This window comes from Leptonychotes weddellii, chromosome 14 (assembly GCF_054177405.1).
Source record: "Leptonychotes weddellii isolate Sample4059 chromosome 14, ASM5417740v2, whole genome shotgun sequence".
Lineage (NCBI taxonomy): Eukaryota > Metazoa > Chordata > Mammalia > Carnivora > Phocidae > Leptonychotes > Leptonychotes weddellii.
The window spans coordinates 73,069,488-73,094,542 of record NC_138382.1 but is presented as its reverse complement, the minus strand read 5'-3'; the positions used below and the strand labels follow the sequence as shown (position 1 = coordinate 73,094,542).

The 25,055-nt window shown below is 51.5% G+C and overlaps 1 protein-coding gene across 11 annotated transcripts in view; it reads right to left on the bottom strand.

Moving 5' to 3' along the window:
* RALGPS1 (Ral GEF with PH domain and SH3 binding motif 1) overlaps positions 1 to 25,055 on the bottom strand; it is a 315,256-nt gene that overhangs the window by 29,858 nt on the left and 260,343 nt on the right. For all 11 annotated transcript variants that reach the window (XM_081803618.1, XM_081803617.1, XM_081803622.1 and 8 more), the window contains 3 exons: positions 21,410 to 21,547; positions 18,989 to 19,082; positions 14,234 to 14,301 (listed from right to left, as the gene is read on the bottom strand). In XM_081803618.1, the coding sequence (XP_081659744.1) occupies positions 14,234 to 14,301; positions 18,989 to 19,082; positions 21,410 to 21,547 (300 nt within the window). The remainder of the gene's footprint in view (positions 1 to 14,233; positions 14,302 to 18,988; positions 19,083 to 21,409; positions 21,548 to 25,055) is intronic.

Here is a 25,055-nt window from a genome sequence, read left to right as displayed (position 1 = left end):
GTAGAGGCCTCGCCCTACCAGATATCAGAACCAAACACCAAACAATAGTGATTCACATAGTCTGGTCTTGGGGAAGGGATAAAGAAACAGTTCAGTAAATCAGAAGGGAGAGCTCAGATCTGCTTCACTGTGGTGGTGGAATTACACATCAGTGAGGAAGGGAGGGTCTTTTCAGTATATGGCGCTAGAACCATTGGGCTCCATGTGGAGAAAGATGAAATTAGAGTCTCCCCACCATATATTACAGAAGTGGACTCACATCATGAATGTGAAAAGCAAAAATGCGAAACTACTGGGGAAAAAATAAGGCAATCTTTATGATCTTCGGGGAAGAAACGAAAAGCATAAACCCTAAAGGACAAAAAAAAAAAATACAGGGGCGCCTGGCTGGCTCAGTCAGTTCAGCGTCTGCCTTTAGCTCAGGTCATGATCTCAGAGACCTTGGATCAACCCCACATTGGGCTCCCTGCTCAGCGGGGAGTCTGCTTCTCCCTCTCCCCCTCCCTCTGCTGGTGCTCTCTCTCTCTTTCAAATAAATAAATAAATAAATAAATAAACAAATAAATAAAATCTTTTAAAAAATTGAATACATTTGATTGCATTAAAATGAAACGTTTCTGCACCAAAACAAACAAATAAAAGACAGCAAAAACAATGTTAAAAGGCAAGTTGTAGTCCGGGAGAAGAGATCTGTCACTGTATCACCGGCAAAGCGTTTGTGTTGAGATATATAAAGAATTTCAGGGCGCCTGGGTGGCTCAGTTGGTTAAGCGACTGCCTTCGGCTCAGGTCATGATCCTGGAGTCCCGGGATCGAGTCCCACATCGGGCTCCCTGCTCAGCGGGGGGTCTGCTTCTCCCTCTGACCCTCTCCCCTCTCGTGCTCTCTGTCTCTCATTCTCGCTCTCAAATAAATAAATAAAATCTTTAAAAAAAAAAAAAGAATTTCAAATATCAGTAAAGTGAGACAAACCACACAGAGATGATGGGTAAAGGATTCAAATGGGAAATTCACAAGAGAGGAACCCCACATGACCAATCACTACAGGGAAATGTGCTTAATCTCACTGGGGATAACGGGAATGCAAATTATACTTTAGTAAAAGTGAGAAAAAACACTCTTACCTTATTAGATTGTAAAAAATTAATCGGCCTGACAATATCAAGTATTGGCTAGGGTGGGAAAGAATGGGAATGCTGGCTCAGGGCTCAGGGCAGTGTGCAATATTTGGAAAACAAATAGCAATGGTGAGTAAAGGTGAAGATACCATGCCCCTGCGGGCAGGTGATTCCAATTCTAGGAATCCACCCTCAGGAAACTCCTACAGACATGCACAAGGAGACACGTGTACAAGGATGCTCAGTGTAGCACTGTGTATAACAGCTAAAAAGTGGAAACAATCTACATGCCCCTCAGGAGGGAAATGGATGAATGAGCTGTGGTCTATTTATCCAACAAATCCTACAGAGCAAAAAAACAGTGAAGAAACTGGATTTATAGGTATCAATACAAATTAAATCCTAGAAGCATATGCTGAGTGGAAAGTGTAAGGTGCAAAAGGATGTTTATTTTGAGGCATGATGCCATTTTTGTAAACATTTTAAAACATGCAAAACAAGAGTATATATGTTTGTACATGAGTAGATATGCAGTAAAATATAAAAACCTGCACAGGAATAACATAAAGCGGTCCCAGGAGAGTAGATACCTCTACAGGAAAGAAAGGAAGGATGGGGTAAGAGGGACTTTTGCTCTAGTTAACGTTATTTTACTTAAAAAAATATAAAACAAATATGACAAAATGTTACTTTGTGTTAAATATGGATGGTGGGTACAATGGGTAGTCTCTACGTGTTCAATATTTCATTATTTAAAATGAGAATACTTCAAAAACACGTGGATGCCTACCGTGTGCCAGGGGCTGTGCTGGAATCTTCTGTCTGCCCTCCAGATTTGTCCTGCACCCTTTTCCACCCTGTGCTATGAACTGGGAGCTGCGCTATGGGGCCTAGGTCAGTGGGCTCCCTTCCCTCTGGCTCCTTGTTGGGTCAGGTCTATGGGGAGCCCTAGCCAGAAACTGGGGAGGAAGGAGAGAGTCTGTGGTACCATATCCTCCAGACTTTCCTTCGGGGTCACCCCTGAGAGGCAGCAGGCTCCCCAAGTCCTCTCTGCTCTGGTTTTTGTAACCTCTGCCTCCCTGCACTCCTGTTCCAGCCCTGGGGTGCTGTGCTGTCCTTGGGGGTCCGTATACCCTGCCCGCGTCTTTATAAAGAGCCCCTCTCTGGAACTCTCCTGCGACCCCCCACTGGGCTGTGCCACCTGCGTTGTGCTGCGGCCCTTCAGCGCCTTCACACTTAACCCACACAACACCCCTCTGAGATCCAGGTTATTAGCCTTAATTCACAAATGGGGAGGCAGCAGCTCAAGAGCTTAAGCTTCAAGGTCAGGAGCTGGTTGGCAATGTCATCTAGGCATTGTGAATCCATGGAGTAGACACCTGGGACCACCCACCCAACACCTCCTCCAGGAATCCCCCTTCCCACCCCCGATGGGCTCACAGGGGAGCCAATGCCAGACCAATGTGGCCTTGCTCCTGGCCCCGGATAGGGACAGACACCTTCCCCAGGATTTTCAGATTTGAGCCTAGAACATGTTTGAGGACATGTACTTCAGCTTAGTATCTGTGTGCATCTTCCCAAGAAGGCATCCCACACCGTCATCAGCTCTACTTGTTAACCAGGGGATGTGGCAGAGGCATCGGGAGAGTGTGTGAGAAATGGAGTTTCTCGGACCCATCCTGGAGGTTCTGATTTCATTGGCCTCAAGTGGGTCTGGTCATTGCTTTCCAGGTGATTCTCACACGCACCCCAGTGAAGACATTCTGCTCAAAAGTTGGAACAAAAGCAAGCTCCGTCCTGGAGGAAACGTCTCGTGTGGTTGCTCCAGAGAGGAAAGGGAAGAATGGAAGCCATCCTGCTTTGTTTTTGTTTTGCACATATTGCTCAATAAATGAATCCATGCAGAGGATGGAATTTGCCTTGTTTATCAGTGGCATGGACGCGGGATTACAGTCTGACTCACCCTGGCTCCCACCATGGGTTCAGAAAGTATTTTGTAAAGGTCAGCTTGCGTTGCTCCGCCCTCTGTGGTTTGAACTGGAACTCGACTCCCTGTGTTGTCGTAGTAATAATAATGGTGATAATTATGGCTGAGTGTTCACCGAGGACTGGGGCCCGCGCTCCGGGGCATGCTGCCCTCCGTGTGGGGGGTTCTCCTAGCAGCCCTGGTTCATAGGTGGGAAAGCCAGGGCTTACGCAGCTGCCACGTGCCAGACTTCAACCCAGGGGTACACGGCCATCCCGGTGGTGGCGGGGCAGGGGGGCGTCTGGCAGTTCAAAGGTCGGGCATTAGTGAAAACCCGAGGCAGAAGAGACAGTGTCACACGTGAGGTGATCTGACAGAAGCAGGTGGTACTTCGTCTAGGAACCGTGTGTTGCATAAGGTCCAACTGCTACTCTTGCAGGTGAAGGTGGAGAGGACAAACATCTATTATGCACCAGCTGCATGCCAGGCTTGTCCCAACACTTGAACATCCTATTTCACTGACTCGCAGGCAGTTGGTAATTTTACAGTCGCCATTTTAAAGGGACATTCGAGGCCCATCAGGTCACACGCTGCAGGGGTGCTGGCTTCGTTCTCTCAGCTGGCCGTGCATGCTGTGCTGTGCCTAGAGAGCTGGACTCTCCAAGCTCTCTGATAACCTCCATGGCTGTCCCGCTCACTCCTGCTCACTCCATTTCTCACCTGTCTCCAGGTGCTTCCCGAATCCTGGCGCTGATCCGCATGTTCCGGCTCTCCTACGCCTCTGGATGCGCCCTTGGTTTCTTCCGCTCGGCTCCTGATTCTCCCTCCAGGACAAGGCCCAGATCCGCCTCCCTCTTCTTGCTGCTTTGCACGGCCTTGGGAGGCCTGCCTGGCCTCAGACGGCCCTCAGCCCGGCTGAGCGGAAGGGTGGGAGGCCCAAGGAGAAGAGGCTGTGATCTGCCTGGGTCCATTGTCCAAGCTGATGCTGCTGTGGGTGCCCCGGGTCTCGGCCACTCCCACCCCCTGCATTGTTGACCAATAGCCTGGTCTGACGCTGAAGCAGAAGAATTTCCATTCAGTTGGGACTTCGGGACCGGGGTGGCTTCTCTGCCAGTAAGTGACGCTCTCTGCTACTGAAAGGCCTCATGTTCCTGCCCCACTAAGCCTGGGGTGGCCACCACGTCACATCACCAGGGACACGTGTCTTCTGGGGCCGTTTCTCAGCTGGGAGCTGGCAAGTTTGTTTCTCCATGTCCCCTGGGGCAAGGGCAGGGGCAGGGGCAGTGATAATGAGCCGGGGTTCTGGCCCCTTGCTTTGCAGAGTGTGGTCCCCGCTGCCCGGCCCGATATGGCACGAACAGCTGGAAAAACTGACCATGTGGCTTGACTATCTCAGAGGATTGCTCTATTTTTCCTCAGCATAATTTTTCCATGAATAATCTTTAAAGCTCTTTAAGTGGCTGTTTCTTTAGCAGTTTTATTGGAACATATGAGAACTGACAGTCTCTGTGGGGAACGAGATATCATGTTGAAAAAAAAATCTGGTTTTCATTACATTTCTCTCAAGAAACCAACAGGCTGCCCAACAGACCACTCATTGATTGGAAGAGAAAAGAGCACAGGGCCTTCGAATAATAGCTTTGCAGTGGGTGGGAGTCAGGATGATGAATGGTCCTAAGAACTCAGGGTCCAGAGGCAGACAGATGTGGGGGCTCTGGTGTTATCTACCACTTGCAGGCTGAGTGACCTTGGGAAAGTCACCTGGCACCTCTGAGCCTCACTCTACATCTGCAAAACAGGAACAGTGGCCTGACCTGGCAGCCTCCTTGTGAGGAGGAAATGATACAGCATCCCTCCCTCCTTCCTGAAGCAAATGTTTCCGGACCCTGAGCCAGCCCTGAGCCAGGTGCTGGTCAGCCACACTGGATTAGAGAGCTGATGTTTTGCTTTCATGGGGTTTACAGTCAGGCGGGGGCCGAAGACAACTATGCAGATAATTACACCGGGGAGGGACCCATGCTTTGATAGGAGGAAAGAAATAATAGATATGATAATAGCAATAACTACACCAAAAGGACACATGCTTTGATTGGAAGAAATAACAGATACGATAAGAGCAATAACTACACCAATAGTATGATTACCACGCCAATAGTGATGGTGGTGATGGCTAACAGCTGATCTACTTTGCACATCTACAGGTGCCACGACCCACGCTAAAGCCTTTACACAGGTGCAAGAACACTGCCTCCCAGGCATGGTTGTTATCGCGACGCTACAGTGTGGGACCTGAGGTCAGAAGGGTTAAGGAGCTTGCCTGGGCAAGCAGCTGGTGAGCTGCGGAGCCAGGAGCTGTGCATCTGAGAACACGGGAAGGTCAGAGAGGAGCTGGAGGGTCTGACATCCAGGCTGGCCCATGAGTTCCAGCCGATGCAGTGGCGTATGCAGAAGGAGCAGCAAGGGCAAAGACCTCAAGATGACGGACAACGGAAGCTACTAGAGAAAATGCAGGGAGCCAGCCTGGCAGAAGAGCTGAGGGCGGGCACTGCGTGTGCGGTGGGGGGGCAGCCAGAGCTGTAGCGTCATGTGAGGGGCCTGGAGGTTAAAGAGGGGAAGGTGTAGAGATTTTTAGGAGGAGTGGTGATGTGCTCAGATTCATTCCCTTAAAAGCTCACTCTAGCTAAAAAAGCATGTGGATGGGGCCAAAATGACAGGCCGCGAAGGAGAAACGAGGACGAGAGGTGTGTAGGAGGTGGACCAGCAGGGGTATGGTGGGAGGGGCACTCAGGGCAGCCTCGGTGGAGGCTGGTGCCGTTCACTTAGGAAGCAGGCTTGGGGGGCTGATGAGAAGTTCAGATTGGGACTGATGTCTGGAGGCCACTGGGTGCGGTGTTCAGGAGACAGATGGCACCGGGGACAGATGCATCCAGACAGGGGGGTGTGGAGCCCCAGGAGTGGGCAAAATTATCCAGAGTTGTAAACTCAGTGAGAAGAGGGAAGGCCTGGGACAGAACCAGCGTTTGCGGGATGAGAAGAAAACAGGCTAAAAAGGAACTTGTGTAGAACCAGGGTCAACAGAACAAATATTTGAGAAAAGTGTCATTTTAGATTCATGAATCCTTGGGCTTCACTTGTAATTCTAGTGGAAGGCGTCAGAAGCGATGCACTGTTTTCCTGCCCAGCAGCCCCGTCCTCAGCTGTCACTTCTTACCCCTCAGAGGTACCTTGTGCAGGCAGCACCCACCTTTGGGGCTGGAACACACTCTCCTTCCCTTGGGTGCAGGTGTCTAGGGAGAGCAACCTGGAGGGGCTTAGCCTGCCACCTGAGTCGGCTGGCCCACGCCGGGAGCAGCGTCCTCCTCTGCCCACCCATGTGGACCAGCAGACAAGCCTGGAAACACCCCAGAAAAGACCTTCTGCTCAGCCAGATGTTTCTCTCAGGAGAAGGGAGAAATGGCACAAGAACTGTTGACCTGCCCCCTTCGCCAGGGGTTCAATTTGCGACGGGAGGGCTTCCACTGAGATGCAGGCCCAGTGCTGCCGGCACACATGTCCTGAGTTCTCAGAGAGGGTGGTGACCCCCATCCTTGGGGCCAGGCGCTCCAGTCCCTCACTCTCCAGCGGCCTGCACTTGCCTTCACGGCGCCCATCCACTTGTAACAAAGGAGTGAGATGGGATTTCCTGTTGACCAGAGTCTCCCATCAGCACAAGCTCAGGGAGGCGGGGGCCGTCCGGGCCAGGTGTGGGGTTCTGGCTACAGAGGGGCGGGCTCTGCAGAGGAGGACGGGGAGCCTCGTTCCCACGGGTTTCCAGCAGCATCCCTGTCCCTGCCCTGGGTCTGCACTGTCCGACTGAAGCAGTCTGGCAGCCGGCAGCCGCTCACGGGCTACTTTCCAAGTCTTGCACACTGGAAGTTAATGGGAGGCAGCTGTGGCAGAGGGGACTTGGAGTCACAAGACTCGAGTTCCAGTCCAGCCTCTGCCTGGGCTGCCGGGAGCTCGGCGTCCAGGCTCCTCGGCCTCCCGAGCCTGTCTGTGTTGGAGAAGGGGAGTGACCGTGGCTGGAGCTGAGGCTCCTGACAGCGTCATCGGAGCACGTGGCGCACGTGGCGCACGTGGCGCATGGGGTGAAGGGGGTTCCTGGCTTCCTGACTGTGTGTGCTGCCCTCCCCGGGGCTGCCCTCTGGCACTCAGGGACATGGGGCCCTGTGCACAGAAAGCCCTCTCAGGCCAGGTTTCATGGACGAGCCTGGTCAGTGTTACAGTCACACACATTCTTTGTTTCTCATATACACAGCTCTCACGGGTCCTCACCGTGAGCCAAGATCTGGCTCACACATCATTCAGAATGCCCCGGGTCATTTCTTTCTGAAAAATGGCATCCGATCCCCCCTTCAACAGTGGTGAGGCCCAGATGCTTTCTCCCTGGAGTCAGAGCAAGCAAGGCCGGGGAAACCACTGGTGCCATGTGCGGAGCTGGGCCACAACAGGGCAGCAGAGTAGGACGGAAGTGGGCTGGCATCTCTGTTCCTCTGCTTGACCTTGACTAAGATGAGAGACGAGGAACAGAGCAGATGTGAACTTCCAGAGTGGAGAGGGAGACACTGGCTTCTCGGCTCTCAAGCGCCTCCCCTGAGCCCCTTAATCCACCCTGAGAATCTAAAAGCGCTAACAGGGGAGACTATGGAAAGGGGACTCCCCACCCCTGCCCATGGGGTGCTCTCTTTTTCTGCTCACTACTCTCCAGTGGAGGGGGAAGTCTCCACAGACCACTTGGGGAGCTTGAAATATGTCCCCAGCAGTTGGGAGACCCAGGGGACTCCTAGTGCCTTACTCAGGCATGGGAGCCCACACGGCCCCAGCCAGAGGACAGCGGTGGCCACACCAGGGCTAGCTGCATTTGCAGGCCTGTCAGGACAAGGCTGGGTGTGGCCTCCCACCGACCACACTGGCCCCCTGTGAGGACAGCCGGCATGGAATTAAGGGCTGGCAGGAACCCAAGCAGCAAGGAGCTGGCAGGGGCACGGACTCTGTGAAGGAGCTGCAGTAGTCCCAGAATGGATTAGCACATGTCCCAGCCAAGGGACCTGGGGACCTCTGAAAAACCCAAGAAACCCATGTGAAGAAGCATCAGTACACCAATTGTCACCTGGAGGGTTCCAAGACAGCAGCGCCCACTGTTAAGACTGTGTCCTTCGCCCCAGGCCCCAAGGTTAGCAAGCCAACAGAGACAGAGGATGTCCCGGTGGGGAGAAGGGCCAAGCACCCCCAACCCTGACCATGAGAGATCAGGCCCCAGCTAGGGGAGTGAAGAAGATTTAATGCCAAATCAGGTTTGGAGTTGTGATTCTTACACAGAACCGGCCTTCTAAGAACTAAGCAGGGACAGTATGTGACTCAAAAGTGTCTCTAGGAAAGGCCTGGATGTGCCAAGGTTGTCATCCAAGGCAGTGATGACTGCATAGACACTGTACTTTCTATTACTGTACTGCATAGACACAAAGGGCAATGGGGGCAGAGCCCCGGGTGCTCTGGGACCCTCAAGTGCATCCCTCTTGTTCCACGCATGGGATACAGATGACCAGTCCAGACCCCTGAGCTTAGCAGCTGGCTCTGCACCTTCTTCCATATGAGAGATGAGGGGGTGAATGCCCCAGTACCTCCCCCTACAGAATGAGGCTATCGGCCCTCACCTCACAGGGTAGGGGTGAGGGTCCCGAGTGAACACACAGGAAGCGCTTACAACAGTGCCTGGCAGCAAGTACCAGCTCAATGCATGCCAGTTCCCGCCACCACCACCATCATCATTTCTGAGCCTCTGTTTCCCTACCACGAACCAGCTGGTGTGGTGGTCTCAACACATGTCCACAAATTCTCAACACTGCCCCCGTCGAGTGGTCAGGTCTGCGTCCCCTCTCCTTGGACCTGGCCGAGCCTGTGTGACTGCCTTGACCAACAGAGCGTGGCAAAAGCAAGGCCACGTGACTTCTGAGGGGGGTCACACAGATGCCGTGACGCAGCTTCCACCCTGCTCTTGGGACATTCGCTCTGGGGGAGCACTGCCAGGTAGGAGCTGACGACTCTGAGGCTGCCATATGGTAAGGATGCCCAGCCCACGTGGGAGGCCACACGTACATATGTGTTCGGCCCCAGCTGTGGCCCCATCAACAGCCAGCACCACGTGCGTCCAGATGATTCCAGCCCCTAGCCACTGCGTCCCTCTCAGCCTTCAAGTCCTTCCGGCCGAGGCCCCAGATATGGTGAAGCAGAGACAAGCCATCCTGACTGTGTCCTGTCTTATTTCCTGACCCACAGAGCCCATGCCTGTAACAAAATGGTGGTTCTGTGCCACTAGGTTCTGGGGTGGCTGGTTATCAGTGGTGGTCCCCGGCACAGCTGGTGAGTGGTGAGTCGGACTTGAGGGGAGGGCCCTCCGGTGCCCGGTCTCCTGCTCTGTCAGCTGTGTGGTGCTGTCCCTCCATTAGGACAGCATCGGAACCTGCCCTGTGCAGGCCATGAGCCAGGGATCCTGAGTGGCAGGCATGTGCCAGGCGCTGTGCTGAGGGCTTTCCTGGCACAGCCTCAGTCCTGGGAAGTAAGCCTACGTGAAGTATTTATTCCTACGGCCATGTCACCGATGAGAAAACCAATGCTCGGAGGGAGTAAGCCGATGGCCCAAGGTCCCACAGCTGAGAAGGGCTGGAGCCGCGCCGTGAACTCAGGTCTGCCCGACTCCAAAGCGGGGCTTTTCCCCAGAAGGCAGTAGGACAAGGAAGACATAGAGGTATGTGGGGAGCAGGTCTAAAGGTACGAGTACAGAAACCTGAGGCCCGTGCTGAGATTTTCCATGGCCTTGCTTTGCTGCCAAGGACTCTTGAGAGAAAACCTGTCAGTTGGTTCAGCCACGAGGAGGCGGGGCTAACAGAATCTGGAAATGTCTTCATCGGTTCCAAGGCACACACAAACATTACTTGCCCCCTCTGGGGGTCAACGTTCTTTATAATTTTTGCTCTCCAGGAAAATATTAGTTCGTTTATATAAACGAAACATTACATCCAGGGGGGATGGGGATTGAAAACGTGGCATTCCTGGCCCTCTCTCCTCCACGGCCCAGAAACTGAGAAGGTTTCTCCATTTCCGTTCTCACAGTCTGTTTGTTGGTGCGGAGCTGCCGGCACGGCCACTCCCCAGGGTGGAGAGTGGGCAGCTCTCTGTGGGGCGCAGGGGCCATCACAGACACGAAGGGCACAGCCTCAGCCCGGACCACATTGACATTAACCAAGCCCTCTGAGAGACCCAAGTCCCGGCTCCTCCCAGTGCTGGGTCAGCAGGTCTCAGTGCCTGAGGCAGGCGAGCTGGTGAGAGAAGCGGGCACAGCCACATGGAAGGGTCAGGGAGCCCACCAACTATCTTGGTCTTGCTCACGCTGGCCTCCTCTGGCTCCTTCCAGTGCCATGCCTCCTTGCGCCCTCATGGCTTTTGCTGCCTGTCTCCCTGCTAAAGCCCGAGCTCCATGCGGGCAGGTCTTTGCCTCGTTCCACTGGGAACCTGGCTCATTGCAAGGGCCTGTCACAGCAGGCCCTTGGCCTGGATATCCTGAGTGCACGAACCAGTGAAGGCATCTCGGGTCCTCTCGTTGGCAGGTGTGGGGGCGGGTGCCTGACTGCTGGAAAGGGAACCCAGAGCTGGAACTTAAACCCCCATCCCGAGGAGCTGAGGGAGGCTGCGTTCCTCCCATTCCTGGGACTGCAAGAGGCACATTCCTGTCCCTGGGCCTGACCGGGCTCCTGCCACGCAGCCTGGTCTGATTGCCAGATGGGGGAAGGCCTCCTGGGAACTGCCCCTCTGGTCCCACCCTCCACAGGACCCCTCGGCTGTCCCAGGCTGCAGCGGTACCCGCTTCTCTGTCCTCAGAGAGGCTTCGAGGCTGCGGGTGGGAAGCCAGGACCACTGAGCACATCGGAAGCCTTCCAGACGCTCCTGGGCCCTCTGGTGATCAATGAAAACCTTAACATCCTGCTTCCAGGGCGGGAGCCAGGGCTTTGGAAAACTGGTGGAAAACACTCCTGTGAGCCGGGCTCGCAGCACTGTGTGAAAGTGCAGCATCAGCACTTCCCCGGAAGGGAGTGTGGAGTCAGCAGTCGGCAGCCCCAGAGCTGCCTCCCAGAGCCCAGCGCCTGAGGGGTCCAGCCAGGAGCTCAGAGACCGGGCAGCAGAGGCCAGGCTGGAGAGGCGAGGACAGGCGAGCGCGGCTATTTCCCCAGGGCCCCTGAGTGCCAGGCTCTGCGGATGCCAGGCAGGGTCCTTACATTGGGGGGAAGGCAGACGTGGGACAGATATGCACAGATAATGCTTTAATCCCCACAGGGGGAAGGGCTGTGGAGAAGTACAGACCGGCTCGGCAAGAGTGCAGAACACTGGGTTGGCAAAGTTTCTGTAAAAAGCGAGACGGTGAATATTTTAGGCTTTGGAGGCCACAGGGTCTTTGTCCCAGCCACTCAACTCTGCCACTGTCACGGAAAGCAAACAGACAATATGTCAACGGACGGGTGTGGTCCAATATAAAAACAGGGGTGGGCTGGATTTGGGCCATAGTGTGCCAACCCTGGTGTAACAGGGGCCTGACCAGGAGGGCGGGGGTGCGGTGGGAGGAAAGCACCCCCGGGGCGGCGGCGTTTCGTGCAAAGCCCAAAGCTGATTCAGTGACAGAGGCACAGTCATAATACTGACGACAATCACATCATCCTAGTAAAGTTACACTGTGTGTCAGGCACTGGACGGTTTCACACCCATGGTCTCAGTAAGTTCCCACAACAGCCATGGGAGGGAGGCATTATAGCTTTTACAGATGGAGACACTGAGGCTTGGCAGGTATGCCGACTGTTCTGTTTGCTCCCTCAGAAGCCGAGTCCTCCTCAGCTCAGCAATCACTGGAGTTGGGGACACCTTTTCTTTGCCAGGTCCCTCAGCCTAGAGGTGCTGGTGCCTCACTGTTCTTTACATAATTCCCATTTCAGCTTCATTAAAGTCTCTTCGTATGAGCCGGGGTGTGGTGGGGGGAGTAATTCTCTTTCCTGCCGGGATTCTGACTGATGTGGCGGTCGGTTAATTTGCTGGGTTCTGACCTCACACGGCTAATAAATGACAGAGCCGATGGAGGGGACAGTGGCTAGAACAGGAAAGTCTGGTGGACCCTGAGGAGGCTGGGCCAGGGGCCGGGTCCTGGCTCCCAGGCCCTGGATTCCATCGTAGGCAGGGGTCAAAAGTCGGTACAGCTCCTCCTTTCCTGCCCCAGGGCTCAGTGAGAGGGCCAGTTCTTGAGGCCCCCAATTAGCAGTGTTAGTTTTCTGAGCTGGCTCCTGGTCTACAACCTCCGGCCTAGCAGGAGGAGTGCTCAGTGCAGAACCGGGCTGGGGGCACAGATGGGACCCTGGTCTCTTCCTCAGGGAGGAGGTAGTGAGGCAGGTGCTGGTCAACTGAAGGGACCATCTGGGTCAGACAGATGCCTGGGGGAAGGGGAGGCCTCTGCTGCCATGGCTGAGGCTCGGGAGGCGAGGCTGCCTGGGCTGCAGGTGGGTGTGCAGGGCACTGGGGAGGAGGAGGCTCTCTGAGGCTCAGGGATGAGGCTCCAGCAATAAGACCCCTCTTGTGCTCCAGGCTAGTGTGCACCAAAGGCCTACCTGAAGCCTCAGCCTGGTCCTTCCTTCCATCCATTCATCCATGAACCCTGGGAGGCTCGAGCATCCGTAGAGCACAAGCATTATGCCAGGTGCCGGAGACTCATCCAGTGACCCATTAAGTGAGGCCCAGTGGCCAAAGAGAATAATTACAAATGGGGGTGTCATAAAGAAACGAAGAGCTGAAATAAAGTCTCTCTGAGTTTAGAACGATGAGCAAGAGCCAAACATGGAAACGTGAGGGAAAGGCATTCAAGGCATGTGCAAGAGGCCTGACTGGAGAAACTTCCAGAGGCCTCACTTCTCTCAGGCAGAGAGGAGGCTCGAGTTTGGCCTGTGGATGGAGAGAGGCGCTAGAGAGAGGCAGAGCTGGCCCCTCAAGGCAAGGCTAAGACCCTCCCTCTGCCATCTCACTTCCTGTGCCACGCCTTGCCCCCCTCATGGCTTTGCTGCCTGTCTCCCTGCTAAAGCCTAAGCCCCATGTGGGCAAGTCTTTGCCTCATTCCCTGCGTACCTGGCTCACTGTAAGGGCCAGGCTCACGGCAGGCCCTCCCATCACTCCCTGCTCAATGGCTCCCGCATGCATGGAGCGGGAAGTGGGGACTGGTCAGACACAGCAGGGGCAGAAGTAATGGAAGCCTGCAGCAGGAAGGGGCCCTAGGAGATGAATCCTCTGGCACTGTCCGGAGGGTAGAAAGAAAGTGTGACTATGGGGGCTTCTTGGCACGCAGGGAAGGCCAGAGACTTGGCTTATCCCGTTAAGGCAAGCTAACCAGATAAGGTGGCAGAGGCTTCTTACTCAGACTAATTTGAAGGAGACTAAAGGGCTGAAAGCTTGTGATTTGAGCCCACTCTGCTCCAGAATTTTGGCATTACCTCCTGAAGAAAGTCTTGAATGGTTAGTGTTTGCTACCGTTCCTTCTATGGCCCTCAACAATTGCTTTAGAATCCTGCTGCTATTACCTACATCCCTCTGATGGGAACCCTGTCCCCAACCCCCTTAATCACTAGGGACACTGTTTGTATGTCCCAAATACGCGAATAAAGCTGATGTTCCAGGAGGGTGAGCCATCTGTGTCTGGAGGCACCAAGTCCCCAGGCATCCCATGCACCAGCCCCCCTCCAGGGCACATCAACCCGAGCCTGGGCAGAAGGCCCAATGTTAAGGGCCCAGGTGACTTGGAGAAGAACCTAGGGTTTTCTCTACCCTGTGCATGTTCCCAACCTGGGGTTCTGATCTGGCCTCTCTTGGGGCTGTCGGGTCCCAGGCTTTTTCAGGGAGCCCCAGCCCAGAGGTGACCCACAGGGGCCTCATGGATTAGGAGCCCGGAAGGTTGGTATACAAGGGCTGCTAGGACCGTGGAGTCTGCCAACCTGCAACTCAACTGGGCCCTTGTCACAGTCAGGGCCAGCCCCAGCAGCCATGCTTGGGCCGTGAGTGGGTGTGTCCCCACCCGAGGTGGCTACAGTACCTGCGAGATCTTCCTTGGAAGAGACCAGTCTCGGAGAGCTGCTTCCCGGTTCAATTCTGAGTGACAGTCTGGAAACAAAGATTTTCATGAGATCAGAGGGGCTCTGGTGTATCAGAGGGGGACTGATCACATGTGGGTTTGGACTCGGGAGACAGGACTGCTGCTAAGGGCTAGAGTCTCAGAGCCCAGGAGCCCTTTGGGGTCTGCTCCAGATCTCAAGACAAGCCTGGGGGGTAGGTACATTTATTGTCTCCTTCTACCAGGTGAGGAAACAGCAGTAGCAAGGTTAAGTAGCTTCCCCAAATTCATGGGCTAGCGAGTGGCAGGGCAGGCAATCCAACCCAGGACTGGCTGACCTGAAATCAGGGTTTTTAATCATTACACTGCACCCCCCTTCTCAGAGGCCCCAGAGAGGCACAGGCAATGGACGTGTTATGAGGACTGGCACCTCAATAATAATAATAATTATTATTATTATCTTTTGAGCACTGATTAAGAACCTCTGGGTAAAAATGGTGGAGTGAAGCCAGATGCCAGACTCCCCCTCTCCCAACAAAACCAACAAATAATTAGGAAGGCTTAGGAGTAGAAGAATTTACCAGCTGCAACTCAACAAGAAACGGGGCATGAACTGAAGCCATGAACTTCAGAAACTTGCAGCCACGGAAAGAAAAGGAGGATTGCGGAGTTTGACCAAGAGGTGTGACACAGCAGGGCTCCAGTATCCTGCCCTCCGAGGCTTCTCGGTAGGTCTGAGCAAGAGTCCCTACCTTTCTCCCTCTTCAGAGTGGCACCAGATATTGGCAAGAAATGGATGAAATGGGTGGACAGCATGGTGGATACTCTGGCAGAAATGAAGGTTCCCTTGAGGGGGTGATTTGAAACCTGAGGGCGCCCCTTTCTGGAATGGGATGCAGCCCCCAGTGAGATGGAGGAAACCCTGATACAGGCCTTTTAATAGAGCCCCCACATCTAAAACACACTGCGTGCTCCCTGCCTCGTGGGAGTCTGAGCCCTGCATTCCCCCCAGGCTACAGAAGAAGGTAAAGACAAAGCACCCTGACCTCACAGCATGGCAGGAGGAAAAGCCAGCCCACCTCACATACATGGGAACAGGGCCAGATGTCGACTCCCTCCATCCAAGCCATGGAATATCCAGATGGAGCTTCTCAAATGGGAGGAAGACAAAAAGAAATGGTACGGCAACCTAGCAAACATCCTCTCACACAAAAAAAGGAAAGAAAAAGGAATAGAGCAGTGTCCACATCGCTCAGCCCAGGAGGCAGCCCCCAGGGATACAAGGAAATCCCCCCAAGTGCTTTGAGCAGGAGAACAGCTTATTTGGAACATGGGTTGAATAAAGCAAGACCTGAAAAATGAGATGATGACACAAAGGAGTAACATGGAAAGGGAGACTGGGGTCCTAGGGGACCAATCAAGGATCAGATGAATATCTAAGTAGAGACAGATTGTCTGAGCGTCTGTGAGGAAAAGACAGAGATTATAGCTTCTAGGAAGAAGCTAGGGGACATGGAAGGCAGACAGCACCCAATGTATGGATGCCTGGAATCCCTGAAAGAGGAAAGCCAAGAAATGGCACAGAAGAAGTCAAAGATAACCCAAAGAATCCCTCTGAAATGAAGAAAGGGCATGCCATGTTCCAGGGAAATTTGGTACAGAACACTCCACTCTGAACCATTCCTCTTGTTGTGCCTTTGAACTCCAAGGAATCCTTCACCCACCAGGCAGATAAAGCAAGTCACTTACAAGAGGCGCCTGGGTGGCTCAGTTGGTTAAGCGACTGCCTTCGGCTCAGGTCATGATCCTGGAGTCCCAGGATCGAGTCCCGCATCGGGCTCCCTGCTTGGCAGGGAGTCTGCTTCTCCCTCTGACCCTCCCCCATCTCCTGCTCTCTCTCTCTCATTCTCTCTCTCAAATAAATAAATAAAATCTTTAAAAAAAAAACAAGAGGAAAGGATCAGACTGCTCAGACTTCTCTACAGCAGCATCTGGTGTCAGAAGGCAACGGGAGCAGGGTCTGCAAGTGCTGGGGGAGAGGCGCAGAGGCACGCGGGGCTGTGAGGCGAGGCGGTCACATGCGGACGTTTCCACAAGGGAAATCAGAGCGTGCAGAGAAATCAGAGCGTGCAGGACTTGCGAAAACCTGCCTCATGGGGAAATCCGGCTAAATAAGGGAGTTGTTAAAATAACGACTCCAAGAATGGAAAAGCTGTGGAGGAACACAGGTGGTAAGAATTGAATCTGTTTAAAAACACTAACCAGTAGGAATGATGGTTCCTGAACATAATGTGTATGACATAAACTTGGACTGTGTAGTAATAATAACACGACTAACAAAAAATTGGAAGATGGTGAAGGGGAGGTGAAGGCGGGGGAGAGGGCTGACGTTCTCATCTTTCGTATCCAGTCAACTGACCCTGTGCACAGTGGAGACCTGGTTAAAACAGGACTCACTGGCTCAAACCTCTTCATGTTTTTCCCGACCTCTCTTAGTAATCTTAGAAGGCTCTTTTAGGAAATTGTATCTCTTGTGCTGAAGAAATATTTATTTGAAGAGCAGCTAATTCCTTACATTTTATTTCAGCTCCTTTTTCTGGTTAAATTAAAATACTTTCAATTAAAAATAGCAAGTGTAGCATGATCCAATTTTAATAAGTTCTATCATTCCATCCAACCATCTGTCCATCTTTCTCTGTGTCTCTATGCACTTCCTATGCATTAAAAAATGTCTAAAATTATGTTCACTTAATGTTAAAGGTCATGCTTTCTAAGTGGTAAGAATTTGGGTAATTTTTCTTAAATAAGATAAAATGGACGAAGAGTCGAGAAAAATAAGCACTGTTTGGGTCCCGTGGCACAGTATCTCCCAAGCAGATGGGGGAGGGTTTTTAGAAATGCTCCATCATCCCGTAATAACAAAGCCACTGCATCCTTTTGGGTGGGGAGCAAGTTTTGGGACATGAGTTGGGCCATCGAACATGGGTTCCTCAAGCAGAATCACAAGCCCTGCATGTCCTGTGTCACTCAGAGCTGGGGCCTCCCTGGGGAGGGAAGCCATCCATGGTCCGGGCCCTGGCGGGGAGAGTGCAGGCATCTTCCCTTGGTTTGCCCACTTGGACCACAACAAAGGGCCTTTGTAAAATCCAGGCTGACTGGCTAGCAGTAAGCGCAGGGGGTGTTCAGTGTCCTTCAGAATGGAAGGAGTAATTACTCACGACCTGCAGCTTGTCCAAGGATTATCTCATGGTCAGAAGTATTTATAGACCATTTTTCTCCTTAAAGGATTAGTGTTAATGAAAAACTGCTGTCTCTTTAATTGTACTACAGACACATAAGTGGAAAATATTATCCCAGAACCTAAGTGAGAATAATTTCACACTCTGGGGTACTCTTTTCAGGAACAGCAAATGCTTTGTAAGCAAAATGAGTTTAAATTGTGGCAAACACAATTTTAATGGTAATCTCTGGCCTTCATCTGTTGTTGTTACTATTATGCAATAGATCACAATTTCATATTCTCCTCTGCTCTAACAAAATATTATACAATAACAACTAAAGACATGTCTATGTTCCCAAAGATGGCTAATTATTAGAACCACCCAGGGAGCTTCAAAAAAATACACATTTCCAGGCTCCACCACAAACATACGGATGGTTATAAAGCCTCCCAGGTGATTCTGATTCACAGCGAAGGTGGAGAACTACTGTAGACATGGCCAGATGTGGAGCTGGTTCAACAGCCGTCCCCAGGGTCCTAGTGAGCACATCAGGAGTGACCAGAGGTGTCTCTAGTGGCCACAGTTCCCTACAATTTTCAGTGATTTTGATGAAGACCAAGTAATCAAACTGGTCAAATTTCCGATACAAAGCTGGAAGAGATAAAAAATATATATATTGGATAATGGGATTCAAAGGAACATGACACCTGGAAGCAGCCAATAAGACGAGATTTGAAAGAATATATGTAAAGTTGGCATTTAGGGGGAAATGATCAGTTACCAGATGGCTGAGATCTGCCTTGATATATCAGGTCATACGAAAAGTACTGAGACTCTTGGTTGGCCTCAAGCTCAAAATGAACCAAGAGGATATCCAATCAATGTGGCAGACAGAGTTGATCTGAAAAATCCTCCTTCTGCCTCTAAATACATAGAAATGCTGGGTAAATTCCCAGGTGCCGCAAATGAAGAACCAACTGAAAGCCAGAGCAGGGTGAGGGGAAGATGAGGACAAAGGGACCACAGGTGTCTTTGTGGGAACCGAGTCTACTCCAAAGGGCTGCGTGGGATGGAGATGAGGCCTCAGCCACCGCCAGATGGTGAGAGTCCTGCAGAAAGCTGGGGCCGCAGGGAGCTGCCTAGTCCACGAAACAGGCTCTTGAAGAACTGTCAGCCTAGAGGCACGGCTGGAGCGCTGCCCCTCCACCCAGCGCTGTGAGCAGGGGTGGGTGGGGGGAGTCACTTGTGAGGACCCGGAGCACAAAGCCTGCACCACGCACAGCCGTGGAGTCCAAGTTCATGCTGCCCATGCAATATGGGAAAGCCAGGCCGAGAAGCTGACAGAACAATGTCCTCAGATCTACAGGGCTGGGCGGCTGGGGCCAGAGGTCGCATTACGTGCTTGTGCTCGTGTGTGCTGGTTTACGGGTGCTGCTGCGGTAACCTTTTGCAAGCCCCGCAGGTGGCAGCTCACTGGTCCCAAAGGGGACAGGGAGGCGAGAGAGCAGGCACTCACTTGTAGTTGTCATCTTCCACAAACTTCTGGAGCTCTTCGATGTAGCGTACGGACTTCAGGTACTTCTGCACGTGGGGCAGGGTTGTGAGGTGATCTGCAACACACGGACAGAACCCACAGGCTTCAGTCTCTCCCCAACCCCGAATGAGAAGTGTAGGAATCACTGATTCAATCTGCCCTCCAGGAGTGCCCACCTCTCAGATGGCTGGGCCACAGACCACAGACCCTGAAGTCACCACAGTTCCTTGGCTGGGGAGAGAAAGGCCCCCAGAACAGACCAGAGCTGGGTGTCGGCGCCCTTAAACAGGTTTCCACTGGGGAAACTGGGCAAACCTCTCATCCCCTGCATGACAAGAATGAGAGATGAATGAACAAACCCCATCCAGCCCAGTGCAGAGGTCCAACCCAGGTCCTAGCACAGCTTGGGCTGGAGCTGCTCCATCCTGGGAAGAGTGGGAGGGGCCTAGACACCTGGGCACCTGTTCTGCACCAGGCTATGTACCAGGTGGTTTCCAGAAGGCATCTGCTTTAACTGTCACACCTCCCTCATTTGGGGGGAATAATATGCCCACTGCACAGAGAAAGAAACTATGGCAGTTGGCAAAGATCACATCATTGAGACGTGGCAGAGCCAGGTTTCAACCCTGTCACCGGACGCCTTGGCCACACTGCATCCCACCTCTTTCCCAGATACCGTCCACACACCTTCATGGTCCCTGCACTCCAAGGGGGTCAGAAATCCTCTAGAGTCCTCTCTGCCATTCCTCATGGGGTGGGACAGAGCAAGCTGAGGGAAGAGGGGGAGGCAGTAAAGGGGGCTGTGAAGAGGAGCAGAAAGGGGGTGGGGAGGGCCCCTCACACTTGGGGACGTGCATCCAGGTGCTGTGAGGAGCTCCTGGTGGCCCTGCCCCTTAACTGCAAGATTTGGAACATGTCATTCTGTTTCTCTAGAGCCTCCGTGTTCTCGTCCTGGGGATAATGACACCTGCTTCACGAAGCTGATGACATCTGAATGAGGGTGACAGTCGTACGAGGATTTACTGAGCTCTAATGAAATGCTGGATGTGTTAAGGCCTCTGCACGCATTATGTCCCCATTTCTACCGATGAGAAAACCTCACACTTAGAGACGAGGAAGTGACTTTTCAGGAGGCAGAGCTGAGATGTGAGCCCGGGTCTGTCTGACCCCAAAGCCGTGTGTGTAATCGCCCTGCAGGCCAGTGGGTCAGCGAGTGCTGACTTACTTGTGAATGGAAAGGGCCTGGGCAGGGGAGGACTGTATGGGGAGTCTGGACCCCTCGCTTCTCCTCTAGTCAGGACAGCTGATCTGGAAGCACCTGTGCAGGGGTTTGGGGCCGGGGGGACAGGGGGTGGCTTCTGCTTCAGCAAGCCCGCCCCACAGAACCGCACCCTGGCTTCCCTGTGGCCTTCCCAAACGGAAGCTGTTTAGTCTTCTCGTGCCCTTGTACCGCATGTGGGATTGACTGCATGGGGGATTGGTTTCCTTCCTGTCCCCCTTTGCTGCTTCCAGACTTTTATTCCTCCACCGGCTTGTGAGAACCCAGCTCCGCAGAGGCACATTTCTGCAGCTCTACCACCTACTCCCCTCTTCATTGCTGACTCCTCCTGGCTGGCGGACCTCGTCATTCTTGTCCCTTGCTGAGGGACCTGGACACCTGGCTCACAGTTGCGTTCCACACCCCAGAGTCCACTGTCATCCTGGGTGAAATCAACATCTGCATGGATGGCCCATCCAGCGTTCTGACTTCTCTGTTCCTCAACCCCATCTCTGACAACTGGTCATACTTTAGATCCGGTCATATGTAGCAGAGCCTGGCCAGTTTTTACCAAGTCATCTCCCTTTTTCTGCTAGGCCCACAGCTAGATTAGAGTTCCTAGCCTCCCCAGCAGAAGTGATGAGCACCATGTACAAATCTGGTCTGTAAAACCTACTCTTGTATGATTCTCTCTCCTCCTGCATCTGCCAGATGGATGCAGAGTCCACTAGCGGACCCTGAGGCCATAGGACATGGCAGAGCCACAACATGAAGGAACCTGGGTCCCTGAATCCTCTTGGAGGAGAGCTACCCAGGGGCTGCCCACAAAGCTCTTCATGGATGAATGACCTGGGAGCCAGAAAGACCTGGGCCCCACTGCTCCCCAGATGTGTTATCTTATTAGACACGCAACTGAACTATTTTCAGCCTCGGTCTCCTTGTCTGTAACACAGAGATGGGAACAACTAGTTTTCACAGTCTTTGAGGATCAAGCCTGTGGGTAAAGGGTCCAGCACATGTTGGATGCTCAAGATATTAAAATGAAGAGCTTTGTAGAGTTTTCTATAACTTTCTCACTGATAAGGTGCTGAATCCAAATTTCAGTGATGTAAGATTTCACAATTCCAGCAACCAGGGGTACTAACCGTAGCTGCAGGAAACTTGTAAATCAGCGATTATTCGGAGAATGTTGTTCATCTGATTGGATCTTTGTTCGTTTTCCATGATGCTGCCCGAGGCAGGATATGCAGAATCAATGTAGATTAAATCCAGAAGATAGATCCCTAAAATTAAAGAAGGTATTTAGTAACAGTGGGCACTTATCGTGAATCAGAACAAAATAGCACAAAACAGCACTGCTGTGCTAGAAGGTATAAAGGGTGACTTATGGAAAACCGAGATACTATTCTGACTTCACTTCCAATCCCGACTACTAATTTCTCACATAGGCTGCTCCACTGCAATCAAGCTTCTGAGTGACAACCAAAATGAATGCTAGGAAGATTTTAGCATTTCTAGTTCATATACTCTCCAGCCACAAGGAGAGTTTTTACCTGTAACCCAACTGGAAAATAACAGGACATGAAAGGGACAGATACTTGTATTTTTCACCAACGATGGCGTTGGATAGATCTAAGGTGTCCTATCCAGGACAATGCCCATTTGGACTGAATTCGGTTTTTTATTTATTCACTTAGCTATGTGTCTGCCTCTTTTTCTATCTACACACACACATACAAACACACGTGCACGCACACACACCCCAAAATCACAAATTAACTAAAAGAAGAAATAAAAAAAACAATAGCCCTTGGTACAAAGAACTAAGGCTAGATAGAGAATTTTCTTGAGGGTGCTTAATAAGAAAGTAATGTGTGATATGAAAACATGGTTATGATAGGCCAGTGGTGAGCCTCGGCACAGCCTCCTGGCATCACCCCAGCTGGGATTCGGCCAGCGATGGGAGGCGAGGACTGGCTATACAGCATGATCCACACCCCAGGCTCTCTGGAGGTGCGCGTGGACAACGGATGGGATGTCGTCCCAGCAGCCCTCCATAAGCACTGCCACGACATCTATGATACTGGTGGGCTGAGCAGGAGTAGCAACATAAAGCAGAATTCAAGGCAGAAAACACTGGACAAGGCAAAGAGAAGGAACTGATATTAATGAAAAGCACAGTTGATTGAGAAGATGTAATGACTACAAATTTCTATGCACAAAGCAACACTGCATCAAAATATACAAAGCAAAAAACTGCCGGAAATGAAGTGAGTTCAACAAAGCCACAATCACAGAAGGAGCCTTTGGCATGTCTCTTCCAGAATGTGTGTGTGTGTGTGTGTATGTGCACTTGTGCATGCTCACATGCATGCAGCTGTGGGCACGTGTATAACTACAAAAATATACACGCATGTGCAGGTATATATACGTATCTGTGCATACATGAATATTGAGTAATGAAATTAACAAGCTTGGTGTTATGTAAATGAAAATCATTCTTTCCAAATACCTATGGAATACTTACAAAAATTGGTTCTATATTAGACTATAAAGAAATGCTCAGTAAGTTCCAAAAAGTAAATGCTGTATTACCCACATGCTTTGACCTTACTACAATACATCTAGGATTTAACAATAGATGTAGAAAGAATTCTAACTGATTAGAAAACACACACACACACTCATATGCAACTCTCAGGTCAAAGAAAAAGCAAAAAATATAAAACAAACTATTTGAAGATAATGTCAGTAAGAACACTATATATCAAACTGTATGAATTTGACCAAAGTGGTACTCAGAGGAAAATTTATAGCCTTAAAAGTTTACTATTAAACTACTAAGAATTATGACAAATACACTTAGCCCAGTATTTAAATATAAAAGTGGGTTTTTTTGCATGGATGGACAAGCACTGCACTGACTTATACGTGCATTATCTTATTAATCCTTACAACAACCCATTTTATAGAGGAGGAAAAGGAAATGCAGAGGGGATGTATAACTTGCTCCAGGCCACACAGCTGGTAAATGATGGAGGTGGGAGTCGAACCCAAGCCTCCCTCCCCAGAGCACAAGCTTCCTGCCATCACAGTGGACCGCTGGTGCTGGATACCATGAGTCATTCGTCTGCTTTAAAAATAGCTACACATTGTTACGGGAAACCATTAAATCATAGAAACATATGCTAGCACTTCTAATTGGAGCCATTTCTACTTCCTTTCTTTCTAGTGGCACCATGTTTCCAAAATTTTAATAATTAGAAATAATTTCCCTTGTATGGAAGCTCCAAGTTTTGTAGGTTGAAATCCACAGATGGATTCTCTCTTTGGATCTTGTTCTGCCTCTCCCTTCTTAAAAATGTAATTCAGTTACCTCCCCAAGGATTCAGCAGAGGCAATCCTGAAAATCACATTACTGCTTCAACCACAACAAAAAGTATCCTCTGGTGCCGAGCATGAGGTGGCGGGATAGGGGACACGTGGCACCTCTGTTCTAGCTGCAAAATCTGTGCAGACTTGAACCTAGCTGACTGAGTGGCAGAACAAAGGCTCAGCCAGAAGCAGAGACTCTGGGGAGCAGGATAAGGGAAGGGGGGGTGGAGAACGGGGGCTTCTGGAAGCTCCACGACAAGTTGGGAACTTACCTCTTTACCCATGTGACCCTGCCATCAACCCCTGAGGGTGGAGGAGATAACGAAAGCTCAGAGAGATTAAGAAACCTGTCTAGGCCTCACAGTGGGTATGTGGGAGTGGAGCCCAGGTCTGTCCGGCTCCAGCGCTTGTGTTCCGACCCACTCACTGGCCTCAGAAACACATGGGGAATCGGCTTTTCTCAAATAACACCCTCAGCCTGGAAGGCTTGTTCTGTGCTGCCCTTCGAGGACTGAAGCTAGCCCCTCTGCTTCTTCTCAGGCCCCTGTTATGCAAAGGGAGGCCAGGAGATGCTCTCCTTCTAAGGGGTGGCACACCATTTCTAGCCCCCAGTGCCCGCTTGCACCCTGGGGGGCACAGGGAGCTCACTACTCCATCAGGGCTAATTCCCCCTCCACAAAACATGCAGACTCCAACATCTGTCTACCCCCCAGGGCCTGAGAGTACAGGCCAACACCGTGACACGCTGAGGATTGAGGGGGGGCTCCCCAAAAAGGCCTGTCCCCAGCAACCTGGGCAGACCTTGAGCCTTGGTAATGCCTGCACAGAAACTCCATCTAAACATCCTTTCAGTCCCACAACAGAAACTGTCCCAAAGGCAGCAAATCTTTTACAGTTCATGCTGTGCAAATCCAGGGGAAATCATTTCAGCATAGTTATTGGCCCATAACTGGAAATATTTAAAAGCCTAAACTGTAATGAAATCGTAAGCAGAGTCACCTCCCACTTGCCCTGTGCCTGCACTGTGGTCAGGCACCACATACAGTTAGTGCTCACAAGCGCAATACGACACTTATCTGCATCATTCGTGTATTTAACGTCTGATTCCCTCATCAGACTTAAAACTCCTCAGAGCAGGAAGTGGGTCTTGCTCCAGAGCTCAGTCCCCAGCAGCTGCAAGAGAGCACGCAGGAGCTGCTGGCTAAACACTAGCTGAATGAAGGACTGCATGAATAAAGGCAGATTTTATGTAAGCCACACAATAACCTTGCGAAGTGCATTACTACCCCCGTTTTGTAGGTGAAGACAGAGACACCGAGAGTCGAGTGCTAATAATAGTAAAATACAGAAATAGTATTTCCATAAATGTATTTACAATCCAGTATTTATTTCTTTTTTAAATTACTTTGAGGGTAG